This window comes from Pteropus alecto, unplaced genomic scaffold, assembly GCF_000325575.1.
Source record: "Pteropus alecto unplaced genomic scaffold, ASM32557v1 scaffold38, whole genome shotgun sequence".
NCBI classification, from domain to species: domain Eukaryota; kingdom Metazoa; phylum Chordata; class Mammalia; order Chiroptera; family Pteropodidae; genus Pteropus; species Pteropus alecto.
The window spans coordinates 9,525,820-9,541,420 of record NW_006442512.1 but is presented as its reverse complement, the minus strand read 5'-3'; the positions used below and the strand labels follow the sequence as shown (position 1 = coordinate 9,541,420).

The window sequence follows — 15,601 nt, the reverse complement described above, 5'->3', positions numbered from 1 at the left end:
TCAACTGAATGAAAGCTCTATCAAATTTTCAGAATACTTTTTAATAATGCCATGTTTGACAATGTGCTCTACATTATAATTACACACTTATCTTTCAACTAGACAGAAAAAAATGCTTGTCTTAATTTTTAGATTTTTTTGGCTGGAGTTAGTTCAGAGTCTTTCATATATACACTAGATGCTAAATAAATATCTGTTAAATCAATTCCTTGGAGCTAAAATATTTAGGAGACACAGGAAAACCATTAGGGTTGCTAAACCCTTACTAGGTATGTAACACATAGAACAAAAGCTGTCCTAATTAAGGAGGGAAGTAGGAGAACATGGAACTCCATCTACAGGGCCCATTCTCATCCCTTACTGTGGTGACAGACACCCTATTGCTGAATTCCCCAAAACTCCATGAAGTACCATGGGATTTCCACCAAAACAGAGCTTGGAAATCTTTATAATACCATGTCGCTAAAGAAAGCAAAATGAGGGAAATTCTTCAATTTAAAACTTAAGAAACCAGAAGCCAAACTAATTTAATTTCTAACTTTAAATTATCCAGTTGTAATTATAAATAGGCATAAATTTTAAAGTTTCACACCAGTCATCACAGTGAAATACTGCAATAACCTATATATATTATGCAGCACTTTAAAGATGAATGACAAAATAAAAGAATGGTGGGTAATACTGAATGCTGGGGAGAAAAAAAAGGCTAATTCATGAAGGAGTGGTACTAATCAAAAGTAATCAAGAAAGTTTCTACAAGACTTTTCAATGGAATCATGTATCTTCATATCATGAGAAGTGTTTTCTTCTAATTCCTCATAAAAATATATTCAAATGTTCAACTGGCAATTAAAAAATTTTGAAGGTTCTAATTTTGAGCAAAGCATTTTTATTCTATTTTTATTCATTTCATTAAATAATTTGAATAAGGACTCAGCTTATTCTGGTTACTTTGACCTAAGTCATATGAACTTGATAGTCTAAGCAGTATTGATTTCCTCTCTACTTCTTTACACACTTATAAATGTTCTCCATTTTCATTTTTTTTCACTTATAAGAAATAAAATGGAAAATAATGCTATTGAGCTAATGCATTTAACTCAACATGAAATTTTAAATTTGCTAATGCATAAAGAAAAGGCTATACAAATTCTGGTATCCAGGATTTCAATGAAATCACTCTGAAAATCCACACTTACACAAAACTAAATTATGGTATTAATTTCATAAAAAGATTCAGTCTTAAAACATTCCTATAAGCATTTTTTAAATGATATATAATTTTGTGATTTAAACAAAATTATTTAGTACTTAGATTAAAGGAGGCAAACCTGCAAGTAAATGTTATTTAAAGTAATGAATTATTTTACTATGAAAATCATCTGTAAAAAAACAAAACCAAACATTTATAACTACTGAAATAGTTGGTCTACCATGTTAGATTTGAAAATCTACAAGATCACATTTATTATTTTAAAAATTTTCAAATAGTAGCTTTCTACTTATTATAAAACCGATATATTACCTTGTTCCTGACTTTTAATTATCCTTTTATTTGTTGTTCTTTCACAATTTTTGAGTTTCTTTGAAGACAACTTTTTACATTCCTTTTTTCTAATAGAATCCTTCAAAACAAAAAGATAACTTTTTACTGTAACAACTACTACCTAGAAACAAGACCTCAAGCATTTTCACAGTATGTATCAAGCATATAAATTTCTCGGCACCTATACTTCCACAAATTTCATAGTGGAAGCATTCAGAAACTCATTTATCAGAGCTTGAGCTTTGGAAGCACCATGTGGGTATCCACTATCTTACATATTTCCTTTACTGATTTAACACTCTCATTTTTTCAAGTGCTTTTATATTTACATACTTTAAACTTTACTCAAAGAACTAAAATTTTATTATTTTGCCTGCATTTTTCCAATGAGACACTGGGAAAATAAATATCAAGACATCTACCTACATGCCCAAACTAATGAAAAGCTGACACTTAACAAAACCCATGATTTCTGATTTGGCCCCGAACCTTTTCAGTAGTAACACACCACCCCTCTACAGTGTACAGTAAAAGCTTACCTGATTAGATAAATCATATCCTTCTCCATTTTGAACAGTATTATTTATTTGGTCATCTGGGAGCCTTAATGGTGGTTTACTTTGGTGATTACTCTGGCAAATGTTTAATTCTGTAGTTCCTGGTGACCTACTATGCTTACTATTCTTTAGCTCTATGAGTACAAAGATGGAGATTTCAGTAAATGATTTATATAAAGATAAAGCTGCCCTTCTACATTAAAGCATTCACTTTGAAAAAAATCTGTCTAATCCAAAATCGTAAATATTTGTTAAAATTTGACTATGATATAAAGCAATTTTATCTGGACAGAATCACTCTGCATAGGGCCATGTTTTGTTTAAATTACTTTTATTATATGCCTCATTGTTAAAATGTACAGCTGAAACTTATTGGATTTCGTTAACCAATGTCATCATTAAATAAATAAATAAATAAATAGTAAAATTACTTTGATTCCCATCAAAAAACAAAGACAAGTCTACAGCCATGCTACCCTGATCAAGCCCGATCCCGTCTGATCTCGGAAGCTAAGCAGGGTCGAGCCTGGTTAGTACTTAGATGGGAGACCACCTAGGAAGACCAGGTACTGTAGGTGTAAAAAATGAAAAAAATAAAGGATTGTAAGCTGACAAGGTCCTTGCAATCTGTGAGGTCAACCAAGGGTTGCCTCACCTTAAAAAAAAAAAAAAGAATTGAACAGCAATATTATTTATTACTATCTGTTTTGGATCTCCTTTGTCACATTTAAAGGTAAAATATAAATGTTAAACCATTTTGTAAATATAAATTCCTGTTCATCTTAATTCCGCATCAACTAAACAGAAATGTAATAACTATTTCCCTCTAAATTTCTTCTGGCAGATTGAATTCTTATGTTTTAATTAGTTTATGCACTCCAAAGTATAACTAAATCCATGCTAATTAATTTTAAGCAAAACCAAATTATATAGAATATGATATAAACTCAACGAACGGTTATTGAGCTGAAATTCTAAGTAAGTTAAAAAAGACATAAAACTATAAAAACATTTGTTATTTTTCTACAAGGTGTACCTGAAGATACATAGTGGACGGTCCTTACTCTTGAGATTATTACAGTATAGTGAAAGAGGCTGATATTATAAAAGATAATTTCTAACAAACTCTGTTAAGTATAATAACAGAGGAAGTATTTTAAAAGCAGTATTAGGATATATAGATTATAGCACTAAATATGCAAAACTACATTTTAAGCATATCATTAAAATATATGCACACAATCACATCATCTTAATTATCATTGGTTGACACTTTTACATAACCTTAGTTGTTTAATGTTAGACATGGTTTTACTTTAGTAGTTTTCTCATGAAAAGTGTAACGATAACAATAAAAGCAACAACAGCACCAACTACCACCACTCAAAACAACTTATGTAATATAAGGATACACAATGTCTTAACAGTTTCATAAAACAAAGACCTAATGAATCACACCAGGAAAAGTACATCCATCCAAAAAGACATAGGTAATATTTGCCTCTAACCTGAGCTTCCCAAGGGGGAGCATCTCATCTTATTCATCTCTCAGTTCCTAAAGGCTAACATAGATCAAGGTTTATGGTAGGTACTTTAAAAATATTTGTTGAAGGATTTTCCTATGGACACAGCTGGCATGTAAAATAGTTTAACAAACTAGTCTTTTACACTTGTATCCTCAAACACTTTACCAATAACATTCATAATTTAGGGCAAATTTCTGAAAAATAAGGTGTGGGGAGATGTTAAGATCTAAGACTAAAGATTAAAAAAATGATTGAAAGTGAGATATATGTTTAGGGACTTTTAATTTTAGGAGTAAAAAAGTATACAGCAAGTGCTGCAGCCTCAGGACTCTTGAATACTAAAAATGGTCTAGCAATGACAATAAACGATATCTAATTTACAGGAAATAGGATGACATTTGAAAAATGATGAAGGGCTGAGAAGAAACTGGAGCAACAATAAAGAGTAAATTTTAGCTCTGAGCAAGCATTCATCCGCATATTTAATTTATTCCTTTGTACTAGAGAGGATAAGCAAAGTTTCAAAGTGGTTAGGGACCTAGGACACAGAGAAGAGGGGTGTGCTGTGGTGGAGGAGTGACATATCCAGCGTAGTGCTATGTTTTTGGCAGAAGCAGTCCTGAACTCCTCTTGAAGTTCTATAAAGCTTTGTTTACACGGTCAGAAATTTATACAACAGATTTCTAGTAACTTTTAGTCATCTATATTATCTAAAAAAGATTGTAATTATCTAAAAAAGATTGTAAATGATTCCCCCCCGCAGGAGTTGGGGATGGGATTGAATGTGAGGCAGCTTATAGTTTGGGCAAAGAGCTGAAACCATTTTGCCAGCTATCTTTATAGCAATGGTCATTTAAACAAACAAACAAACAATAAATACATGCCATTTCCTCTATGAAAGCAACTTGGTTTTGTCAATTAATAAGAATGAAATTTAGTACAAATATATAGGCATTTTTAATATAGGTTTGAAGTAGGCTGGCAGCTTAAGTACCCTTGGTCTAGGAAATGAAAGAATAATCATCTTTCACTGATATGTTTATCAGTATTCTTGGTATTCTAATTAATTAAAGGTAATATTTAATGAAGAAAGCTAGATGCTGACTATGAGCAATCTGCTTTGCAGTTTTCCCCCCTTAAGTGGTAAAAAAACAGGAATTTTAGGACAGTATGAGATAAGAACTCAATATTCTATGTACTGTAAAAAATTAATGTGGAGCTCATATAAGAATTTATCACTATACCAACAGAGAAGAAAATAGTAAACATACCTGAGTGATCACAATCAAGGTCATAAGTGGTACTGGCTCTTTGGAGGGCATCTGTTTGGTTTTCTCCTGCATCATTTTTCATTGATTTTTGTGTGTCAGGGACAAAACTTCCAGTTTTCTGTGTTTGCCTGGCCTTTCTCTTTTTCTTTTCACAAGCTCTAAAAACATATAGTATTTTTCCTCTAATGTTGGTTCTCAAAAAACAAAAACAAAAAACTAAACCCACAAATAAATGAAACTCTCCTATACCTAACCTCAACCCTAAATGTAACCCTAATCCTAACCTTAACTATAACATACCAATCCTAACCAGAACTCTAATCCTAACACTGTTCCTAATTTTAAACCTAACCCTAAACCTAACTCTAATCCTAAATCTAACTCTAACCTTAACCCTAATTCTCAAACTTAATTAACCTTATCCCTAAAATTAATCCTAAACTCAGCCATCACCCTAACACTAATTCTAAATAGTAAATCTAACCTTAAAAGTAACCCTAGCCTAACCCTAATTTTCAATCCTAACCCTAAACCAAAGAGTAACCCTAAACTTAACTTTTAACCTCAACCTTAATCATAAACCTAATCCTAACCCTAACTTTAAACTTCACCCAAACCCAAACTTAACCATAACTTCATACATTTAAAAAAAAAAAAAAAGTCACTCCCTCAGCTAAAGCCTTCTTGCCACTGGCAAAGATTACCATTAATCTTACATTATTTAGCTTTGTGGCTTCTATCCCTTCTCCAGCAGAAAAACTCAGGCATGGTATTTTAAGTCAAAAGATTCAAACGTAACCTCTTAAATACTTCCTACTATGCTTTTATATTTCCTACTTAAACTGTTATTATTAGAAAAATAATACAAGACAAATCCTGTCAGTTGCTTATTTTTGTAAATGAAGTTTACTGAAACATAACCACATTCATTCAAGTACTGTCTATAGCTGCCTTTCCTCTACAAAGGCAGAGTTGAGCAGTTGCGATAGAAGCAGAATGCCTATAAAAATACTATCTGGCCCTTTACAGAAAAAATTGCCAACCTGTTATAAGTTCTTCCATTGTACTGTGACTAATTAACTTACATCACTGTATCCCCTATGAGTTCCTTAAGGGCAAGAATTAATTTCTTCTTTGTTTTCCCAGTGCCAACACAATTATCTACTAAGCAGCTGACATTCACTGACTATAGAGGGAACAAATGAAAGAGAAAGAGCCAAGAACTTCAGACACATATTTAACTGCTACATGCTTCTTAAAGGGTCAATGAGGATGATTCCCTGAAATATGACAAAGGTTTTATTTTCCTTTTAGATTTATTTTGTATGACAGAAATTCTAGAAAAGTGTCACTGCCTTCTGAAAGTCTAATATCAAAGTTTCAAAACTAGCATTTCCATAAAAAGAAATTAAAACCACTTTACATGAGTATATAAATTTGTAAAAGCTCATCAAATTGTATACCCAAAATGCATGCATTTTATCAAATGTAAATTAGGCTTCAATAAAGTTTTTTTTAAGTTAAAAAAGTACTTTACCTTAATTGTTCTAGAAAATTATCGATGTGCTCTTTCCATCTTTCTGGAAAGCCAAACATAAACTTCCTTATGAGATAATTTGGATAGCCTATTTAATGATAAACAAACGAAATTACCTAAAAGCTTAGATTTTTAAAGAGATGTCACTAATTCATTGTATCAATGAAAAAATATATACTTATTGTTTACTATGTCTCAGGCACTGTTGCAGATATTGAGGATTCAGCAATAAACAAAACAAACTAAAATCCCTGACTTCATGGAACTTGCCTTCTAGTGTGCAACAGAAAGCAAACCAATAAGTATCTTATTAGATGGTCATTGATGCTATGAAGAAAAATTATGCAGTTAAGGGGGAATAGGGGGGGCAGGCAGCATTTTAAAAAAGTATAGTCAGAGATGTTCTCACTGAAAAAGCATTTGAGTAAAGCCCTGAAGGACATCAGCGAGTGAGCCACATGACAATATGGGGTTAAAACAATGGAAGCAGAGAGAACAAAAGGCTACTGTATGATTCAAGAGCATGCCTGGCCTGTTTGTAGAACAAAGAAATCAACTTAGTAGATGTGAAGTGAGACGAGGCTAGTACTAGGAAGCTACTCATAGGTAACAGAGGCAACTGGGGAGCATAGGAGATTATAAGTCATCAGGGTCATTTTACAAACCTAGTCTTTTCATTTGGGTGAGAGAGGAAGCTATGGAAAGATTATGAGCAGAGGAGCAACAGGATTTGACTTTAACAGGACAAAATTTACCACTATTCTGAAAAGAGTCTGTGGAAAAAAGGGAAGAAAAAAACAGGACCAGTTAGGAGGTTACTGCAATGATTCAGACAAAAGAGGGAGGTCTGTACTACAGTGGCCAGTAGAGGCCTAGGTTCTGGATATACTTTGGAGACAATGCCAGTAAGATATAATGACACACTAGATGTCGGTATGAGAGAAACTGAGGATTTAAGGATGTCTCCAAAGATTTTGGCTAGCCACTGGAATCATGAAAAGAGGGTGAAGACTGTAGGCTAAGCAGATTTGAGGAGAAGATCAGGTTTTAGATATACAGTCATGCACCACATAATGACATTTTGGTCAACGATAGACTGCATATACAAAGGTGGTCTCATAATATAATAATAGAGCTGAAAAATTTGCACTGCCTAGTGACATTGTACCTGTCATGATATCATAGCACAATGCATTACTAATAGCTATTAATATAGAATAAGAATATAAAGATTTTTGTATAGCTGTACAATATGTTTAAGCTAAGTATTATAAAAGTCAAAAAGTTTTTAAAAATCCCTATACAGGTATATCATTATCTTTTATACTGTATTTTTACTATACCTTTTCTGTGTTTAGATACATGAATACTTACCATTGTGTTACTGTGAATAGTGCTTACACTATTCACTAGAGTAAAATGCTGTAAGGTTTGTAACCTGGGAGGTATAGGCTATACCATCTGAGTTTGTGTAAGTGCACTCTGATGTTCACATGATGACGAAACTGCCTAATGATGCATTTCTCAGAACATATCCCTCTCATTAAGTGATTTAAGACTATATTCAGTTTGAGATATCTGCAGACATGCTAATGGAGATGTCAAATGGGCAGTGGAAAATGAGCAGCTTAGAGAGTATTCTTGGTTAGAGATGGAAATTTTTCATTTGTCACCATACAGACAAGATTTAAAGACTAAAAGAAATCGACACAGGATTGAGTGGAGAAAGAGCCCTAGTCTACCCCATTATTTAGAGACAAAGAAAAAAAAAAAAAGAAAAATGAGCAAAAAAACTATGAAAGAACAGGGAGTGAGGCAGCATGAAAATCAGAATACGGTGTTCCAGAAGTCAAGTAAAGAGGGTGCTTCAAGGAGGTAGGTATGATTAACTGTGTTATTATACTGGATTTAGCAATGTGGGGGCTACCGGTGATTTTTATAAGGGCTGCTTCATTGAAGAACTGGGAATCGAAGCACGCTTAAAGAGAATTCCAAGAAAAAAGCGGGAAAATTTCAAGAGGAATTTCAATATAATAAATGTTGTTATTTTGCTGATTGAAAGCAACAGTGATTGAAAGAAGTATCGTTAAACAAGAGATTGTTTTTGACAAAAGGGATATCTTCGAATAAAAGAGGGAAAACAGGAGCAAGAGTACAAATGGAGAAGCTGACACAGACAGGAACATGAACAGTTAGCCCATAATAAAAGCAGATACAGATGCAAGCAGGTGAGTAGATACGGTCTAATACATGTTTTCTAATCGTTCCTATTGCTCATATAATACCCTCTGTCCTCCACCCACCCCTCTCCCCTACCCCCTAGAGAGAGTAGAAGGAAGTATTGGAGATTTGTGAAAATACGCAGTAGTTATCAAGGAGGATAGAAAAGTGAATGTATAAGGGAAATGTGGTAAGATAGCAAGTGGCAATAAGGGACCGCAACTTTTTGGTAATCAGAAATTAAAAACAGACTGTCCAGATGTGTTTCTCTTCAGTCAGATTAGCTATACATAAGGCACAGGCAGAAAATTAGATTATACCAGGACTTGGGGGTATGCTGGGCAGAGGAGGAACTAGGAAGTTAAATTGTATTCTTATAAAGTAATTCCTCCCAAATAAGCAGCACTTCAGTTTTTTGTGTTTTTTTGTTTGTTTGTTTGTTTTAAATCACTGGACTTAAGTTGTCAAATAAGGTGAATAAATCAGAGAAAAATGATCAGCTTATAATCATCCTACATAGTGTGGTCAATTGTTTTAATTTTTAGTTTTGACTGAAAACATGTATATTACTGTTAGAAATATGGTTAACTGCTTCATTAATTAAAATAATTTATCAATTAATAATGAGCCATTACCTGCTTCTTTCATGGAAATCTGGTCTATCATTCCTTTTAATATATAAATGTTGCCTGATAATGTCCTAAGTTTGTTGTGCTTAATCCGTTCTATAATTGCATTACTGTGCCAATATATGTCAGTGATGTCTCTAGGAGGAAAAATAGCTTAGTTAAGGCCAAAATATTCACATTGATCATTAGTTATAATGTACATAGATAAGTATGTAAATTTATAACATAAAGTAATAAATTTGCATTCTAGCTATATTAACAATATCATTAATTACAAAACATATGATGACCAAACATTGCAGCAGAATTCAACTGTTTGGCTAATGTGATCCTCAGAGTATGTACCAAAAAACTATGCTGTGACCAAACCACATTCCTTGTATAAAATACATTGTAGGCAAGGAAGCAGGGAACTTCTCTAAATATCTGGTTCTGACAATGCTTGCGACTTCGTTTAACTGACGCTAAGCTTTCAAAGAATGATTTCTCTGTCCTCTTCTCAAGGCCTATACTATCTTAGTTGTCATACAATTATAGTTTGGATCCATCTAATCTTGTGGTTTTTTTTACCCTCACTATACAGCCAAATGTTTCTGCATTCTTCTTTGGTAAGTACCAAAAAGAAGTTCCAGGGAAAAAACAAACTGCAGTATCAAATCACTGACCCATAAATGTACTCTTCATATTTCTTTAAATGAAGCTGAGAATAAATATAAAATAAAATGAAATATGAAGATGTATTAGATAAATGTTGAACATTCTCATGAGATAACTAATAATAAACATACTAAATCTAAGTGTAAAAAGTAAGAAAGTAAGTTCCTTTAGTTTGGTCAAATGAGATAAAAATTCAGACACTGTACTTTAATACAGTATTACTTCTCATCCTCTGTTTTTTGCTTTATTAATTTTATTTTAAAAACATTTAAATAGCACTCTAAAAGTACTGTTCTCAAGTCTTAAAACTATAACTCATTTAATCTGCCAAATAACTCAAAAGGTAGTTGTAGTATTAGTATCACCATTGTGCAGATGAAAAAACTAAGACAAAGAGAATAAGCAGCAATAGGATTCCAACCAAGGCAATCTACACTGCCTCTTGAACATTCAGGAAACGGAAACAAGGCAGGAAGAAATAGAGTGGGCAAGACAGATTTTACATACTTAACATAAATTTCCAGGTAAGTACTTTGGACAGTGATATCCTGTATTATCTTTATTACAAGCTTTCATTACCTTTTTTTTTTTTTTAACCACTAAGAAATCGATTTTGAACAATAAGAAATGATGCTACTAGATCAGCAGAATTAAACAAAGCCCACCTACCTCTGGAGAACCAGAGAGTGCCAATGATTACTTAATATATAGCTGTATGGCAAGAACTAACTAATTTTGATTCCTTTTCTGATCAGTAATTTATATCTGGTTGTCCCAATTTAGATGTTGAGAATCTGGACTGAAATGCATATAGTAAATATTAACTAACCACATATAATTAAGCAGATAATACCAATCCACTTATCAGAACCTCTGGAAAAAAAATAAAGCATTGTATATACAAATTTGAACTGTCATAATTTTAAAATAACAGGCAAAAGCAAGAAGGCTGGTTATAGTCAACACATATAGTCAACTTACTTTTTTGCCTTCAGTTTGTAACCTACTTAGTCTTCATTTTGTAGGAAGATGCTATTTCTCATGCATCTCCTTTTCAGCTCTTACACACAGGTATCTTATTTTATTACAAATTTTATTAGAAGAATATTCAAATATTATACTTACATCAATTTTCCTTCTACACATATATCAGTGTTATTGTTGATGATTTTAATCATCCATTCCTGTAGCTGGACTACCTAATCAAGCATAAAATAATATTTCCTATATTACTTATTGCATAAGCTCTACAAAATCAATATACATGAAATTAAAAAAAACTCATATGTAATCCATATGATTCTTTAGTGCTCATCTATATAAAAATCACATTCTATTTCAAATAGCAACAAGTTAAAAATTCTTATAAACAATGATACAGAGAAGATGGCAAAAGAAACTGAAGTTGCGCTGCATAATTTGTTCTACAACCCAGAATCAATTATACTTTAATATTCTTAGTATCGAATATTTCAACCATGAAAGGAAAAAAAAAATCACCTAAAATCCTAAGGTAGCCATTAAAACACCATGTCCCACAAAGACCCAGTAACTTGAAGAAAAAAAGTCAGTTGTATAGTATACATGTCACTATCACTCTTACCCCTAAAAAAATTACAGCATTTTTTTTGCAAAGTTGATTTGAAGCTGCATTCAATTTTCTATAAACTATAAGTGATTGCTAGCAATCTATATTTAATAGCATTGTATTCCAAAGCAAATTCCTGAAAAGCTCAGAGAATTCCTTATTTTAAGACAAGTAAAATTCCATTATAAAGGAAAATTTCTGTGAACATCTGTGCTAAGAAATTATTCTATTATGTAACAATACTGAACCATTTCTGATGAGATATATAGTCCAAAGTCATAAAATAATTAATTTTACTAGCCATTTACTTTACATATAAAATTGTACATTTATAAAGACAAATTCTCCAGTGGTAGTTTTATGTTGAGTCAGGAAAAAATGTTAAAATGGAAAGGTGCTCTTAGTTATTGCACTTCTCAACTATGTTCATTTAAAAAATTATATGTAGTACTTGGGGAAGAGGCAATAAAATTCCTTTATTTTTCCTACTTCCACATTTGGAACTACCCAATATATATCAAAGAATCAGTCAGATAGTATTAAAAATAAAGGCTAAAAACAGATAGTGTTCCAAGCACCTTAGATGCATTGACTCATGCTATCCTCATAACATTAGGAGGCAGGTATTATCTTTGTTTTATAGAAAACTCTGTAAGGTCTAGTTAAATAACTTGCCCTTGGCACACATAGCTAGTTAGTGGCACAGATGGGTTACAAATTAGGAATTCTGGATCTAGAATCCTTTATCATGCTGTTTATATAAAATGTCAAAATGTTCATTGTTCACTCATATTCGTTCAGCAAATATTTATTGAGCTCTATGTGACAGACACTGTTTTAGGCACTGGGGATTCAGCAAGAAACAGAATGGCTGCCCTCTAAGAGCAAACATTATTGGGGTTGGGAGACAGTAGAAGCAAGTCATGCGATGGTGTTGCTATCCAAACAAATGGACAAATAAAAAATAAAATATCAGCTGGTGATAATTACTACTTAAAGTAAGTATAAGTCATTAGATAACTGGAAGTGCTTTTTTAATAGGATGTTAGGGAAGGTCTTGGAACAGAGGACAATGAAGTAAGGGATGAGCCATATGGATATCTGGGAATAGATTCTTCTAGGCAGAGGGAACAAATGCAAATGTCCTAAGTAAGTAGCATGGATGACACAGGTTTGAAAGGAGTAAGTAAGTGGGAATAAGAGATGAGGTTGGATATCTCCAAGATTGAATTATATAGAGTACTGTAAGCTGTGGTAACAGCTTAGTGTTTTCTCTTAAGATAAGAAGTTACTGGAGGATTTTGAGCAGAGGAATGACATGATTTAACATTTTAAGGAGCTGCTGGTAGAAACTGGACCATAAAGATTCTGGCTTGTCTGGAAAACACCCATCATCCTTTTAAAAATTAATAGACAAACCATTAACAACTGGAAATCTTACATTGTACCTTTCTTGAACTTGTTTTTCCATTCCACTTTCTTCAGAGAATCTGTCCCAATATAATATAGTTTAATGGTCTGAAGTCTTTTTTTTATTGATCATTCTATTACTTTATAATAGAAAAAATTCTCAAATTTTCAAATGCTATGTGTAATTCCTTTTTCTTTTACTGTTAATACTACTCCGAGAATTAGGGAAAAAAAGAACAAGAATGAACTCACTGTTCATCCCCAAAGGGAGTAAGTAAATTGTTGAAATCTATACAGCTAGTAATAGGGCAAGGTTAAGGCTTAACACCTGGGTCTTTTTACTTTGAACTCACTGCTCTTTTTGCTAGACCACACTACTTCTAAAGCAATAAAACACAAAAATGAAGTTACTTTAATAGACATTATAAAAGGTCAAGCTCTTGAAGAATGGAGGTAAAGCCAGAAATACACATCTGCATTAAAGGTTTTCCTACCTTATTTTTTTTAACTCCATTGATAGTAGTTTGAAATATACTTGGTGCAGGAGGCTTTGCAGCATATCTTTTTGATCTCCGAGGTATTGTTGCATGAAATTTTGGACTTGCAAGCACAATTTTACACGTATCATTTATGGAACCTGGAAGATAAGTCTCTCTGGGCATTGTTTTCTCATTTCCTTCCTTAATTTCTTGTTGTGAAGTCCTTTTTGTTGTCACCTCATTATCAGAAACGATTAACTGATTGCCATTTTTAACAAGAACACAGTTGGTATTGAGAGTCTCAAAAGTAGTATTTTGGGATTTTTCATAGGCTGAATCAATGCATTCTAAAACAAAGGTGTCCTTTTTGGACTTAGTAGTTGCAACTGTATTCTCCTTTGAATGAAGAAGAATTTGTTTAGCCAACTGAGCTCTAGTTAATGCCCGGTTTGAGACTCCTGCAGCTAAAACATTGTCATGTTCTTGGTTCAGAATTGGGAGCTCTGCAAAAATACAAAACCAAACAAAATTTATAGAAGAATCATGTGAAATTAAAAGAGAAACAAGACAACTGAAATCTGTTTATATTAAAAAGAGGTCCTCAGGTCAGGAATGCTCCACCTTCCTTTCTGACAGTCTCTGAGTGCCTCTGGCTTTTATGATTCAATTTTTATCTACAGTCAATGCTTACTGCATACCTACACAGGGAAAATAATTATCTAGAACATTTAATTATACATTAAAATAAACGAAAAAACAAAACAAAAAGCATTTTACCGTAAGTTAAATTATGCAGGGGAGCTTTCTTTTTCTCTTGACATTGACTCTTTTGCTTGACCGGGAGTAAAATATTTGATGGTTCTACAGGAACTTCTTGGACTGAGGCTGAGTTTTTAAAAGAAAGAGTAAATTGAGTTGTATTAGCCACTGAGAAAAGAAATACCTTTTAAAAATCTTGCGGTCTATGGCCATGCTACCCTGAACAAGCCCGATCCCCATCTGATCTTGGAAGCTAAGCAGGGTCGGGCCTGGTTAATACTTGGATGAGAGATCACCTAGGAAGACCAAGTGCTGTAAGCATAAAAAATAAAAAATAAGGGATTGTAAACTGACAAGGTCCTTGCAATCTGTGAAGTCAACCAAAGGTTGCCTCATCTAAAAAAAAAATAATATATAATAAAATAAAATCTTGAAATAAGGACTTATGTTCAGTGATGACCAGACTAACATAGTATATGTCTTTAATATATGACAGTTTTTCCCTTTATCTTCTCGTTCTTTTTCTCCATTCTCTATATCTACATTATGCTGAGAAAGAATTTTTTAAAACTTATAATTTGCCAGCTCTAGACAAAAGTATACTACTGGACTTAGAAGCCTAGAGATCTGAAATAAAATTCTGGTGCTGTCACAAATCACGTATATAGGTGTTAAGATTATATATGAAGTGCCATCCAGTCTTGAAAATTCTGATTCTGCCTCTGGCTGCTGTAAATTACTAAAATGTGAAAGAACAGCTGAAGAGTTGTAACTCATGCTTTACAAATCAAAATGTTGAGACTCAATTGCAAATCCAATCATAATTTATACCCCTCTGACATCTCTTTTGCAAGCCTTCAAAGGCACAAATCAGGTAGGCTTATTAACTAGACAATGAGAACTACTAATATTGCTCACATTTTATTCTGCTTTACATCCTAGATCATTAAAGTTTTATTTCTTCAATATAGAAGTTTCTTTCACAAAAAAGGAGGAAGGTAATAGACTTAAAAACTGTACGAAAAAACAATAATTTTATGTTTAATTTCAAATATACTTGAAACAAATTGAGAGTGATTATGCTTTTATAAGTATGCTGCTTTGGCCTTAGAAATCTTACTATAAATATTGTATTATAAAAGCTGCAAAACTTATTCTCCAGAAGCGTTTGAGATCTTACTCCCTGGCAATTGTCATCAGTTTTGGCTCAAATAAACTAAAAAAAAAAATTTTTTTAAGATGTTATTATAATGACATGTATCATAAAAGGATAAATTTCTATTTAACTCATTCTACTAGAAATGGCCGGGCAATGCAGTAACAACAAGTAGGTAATTCGATCAAATAAAACATGCTGTATAATCTGGGTCATTTGAGTCCAAGGCCCATGAAGAGACTCTAAAAGATCTCTGAAATTACATT

The 15,601-nt window shown here is 32.7% G+C and overlaps 1 protein-coding gene and 2 pseudogenes across 8 annotated transcripts in view; 2 read left to right on the top strand and 1 right to left on the bottom strand.

The window, feature by feature from the left end:
- MIS18BP1 (MIS18 binding protein 1) overlaps positions 1-15,601 on the bottom strand; it is a 46,278-nt gene that overhangs the window by 22,876 nt on the left and 7,801 nt on the right. For all 8 annotated transcript variants that reach the window (XM_025040344.1, XM_025040343.1, XM_006922692.3 and 5 more), the window contains 8 exons: positions 14,198-14,305; positions 13,436-13,923; positions 11,069-11,142; positions 9,293-9,423; positions 6,438-6,525; positions 4,901-5,058; positions 2,086-2,237; positions 1,526-1,625 (listed from right to left, as the gene is read on the bottom strand). In XM_025040344.1, the coding sequence (XP_024896112.1) occupies positions 1,526-1,625; positions 2,086-2,237; positions 4,901-5,058; positions 6,438-6,525; positions 9,293-9,423; positions 11,069-11,142; positions 13,436-13,923; positions 14,198-14,305 (1,299 nt within the window). The remainder of the gene's footprint in view (positions 1-1,525; positions 1,626-2,085; positions 2,238-4,900; positions 5,059-6,437; positions 6,526-9,292; positions 9,424-11,068; positions 11,143-13,435; positions 13,924-14,197; positions 14,306-15,601) is intronic.
- Positions 2,563-2,681, top strand: LOC112471716 (annotated as a pseudogene).
- LOC112471758 lies at positions 14,381-14,500 on the top strand (annotated as a pseudogene).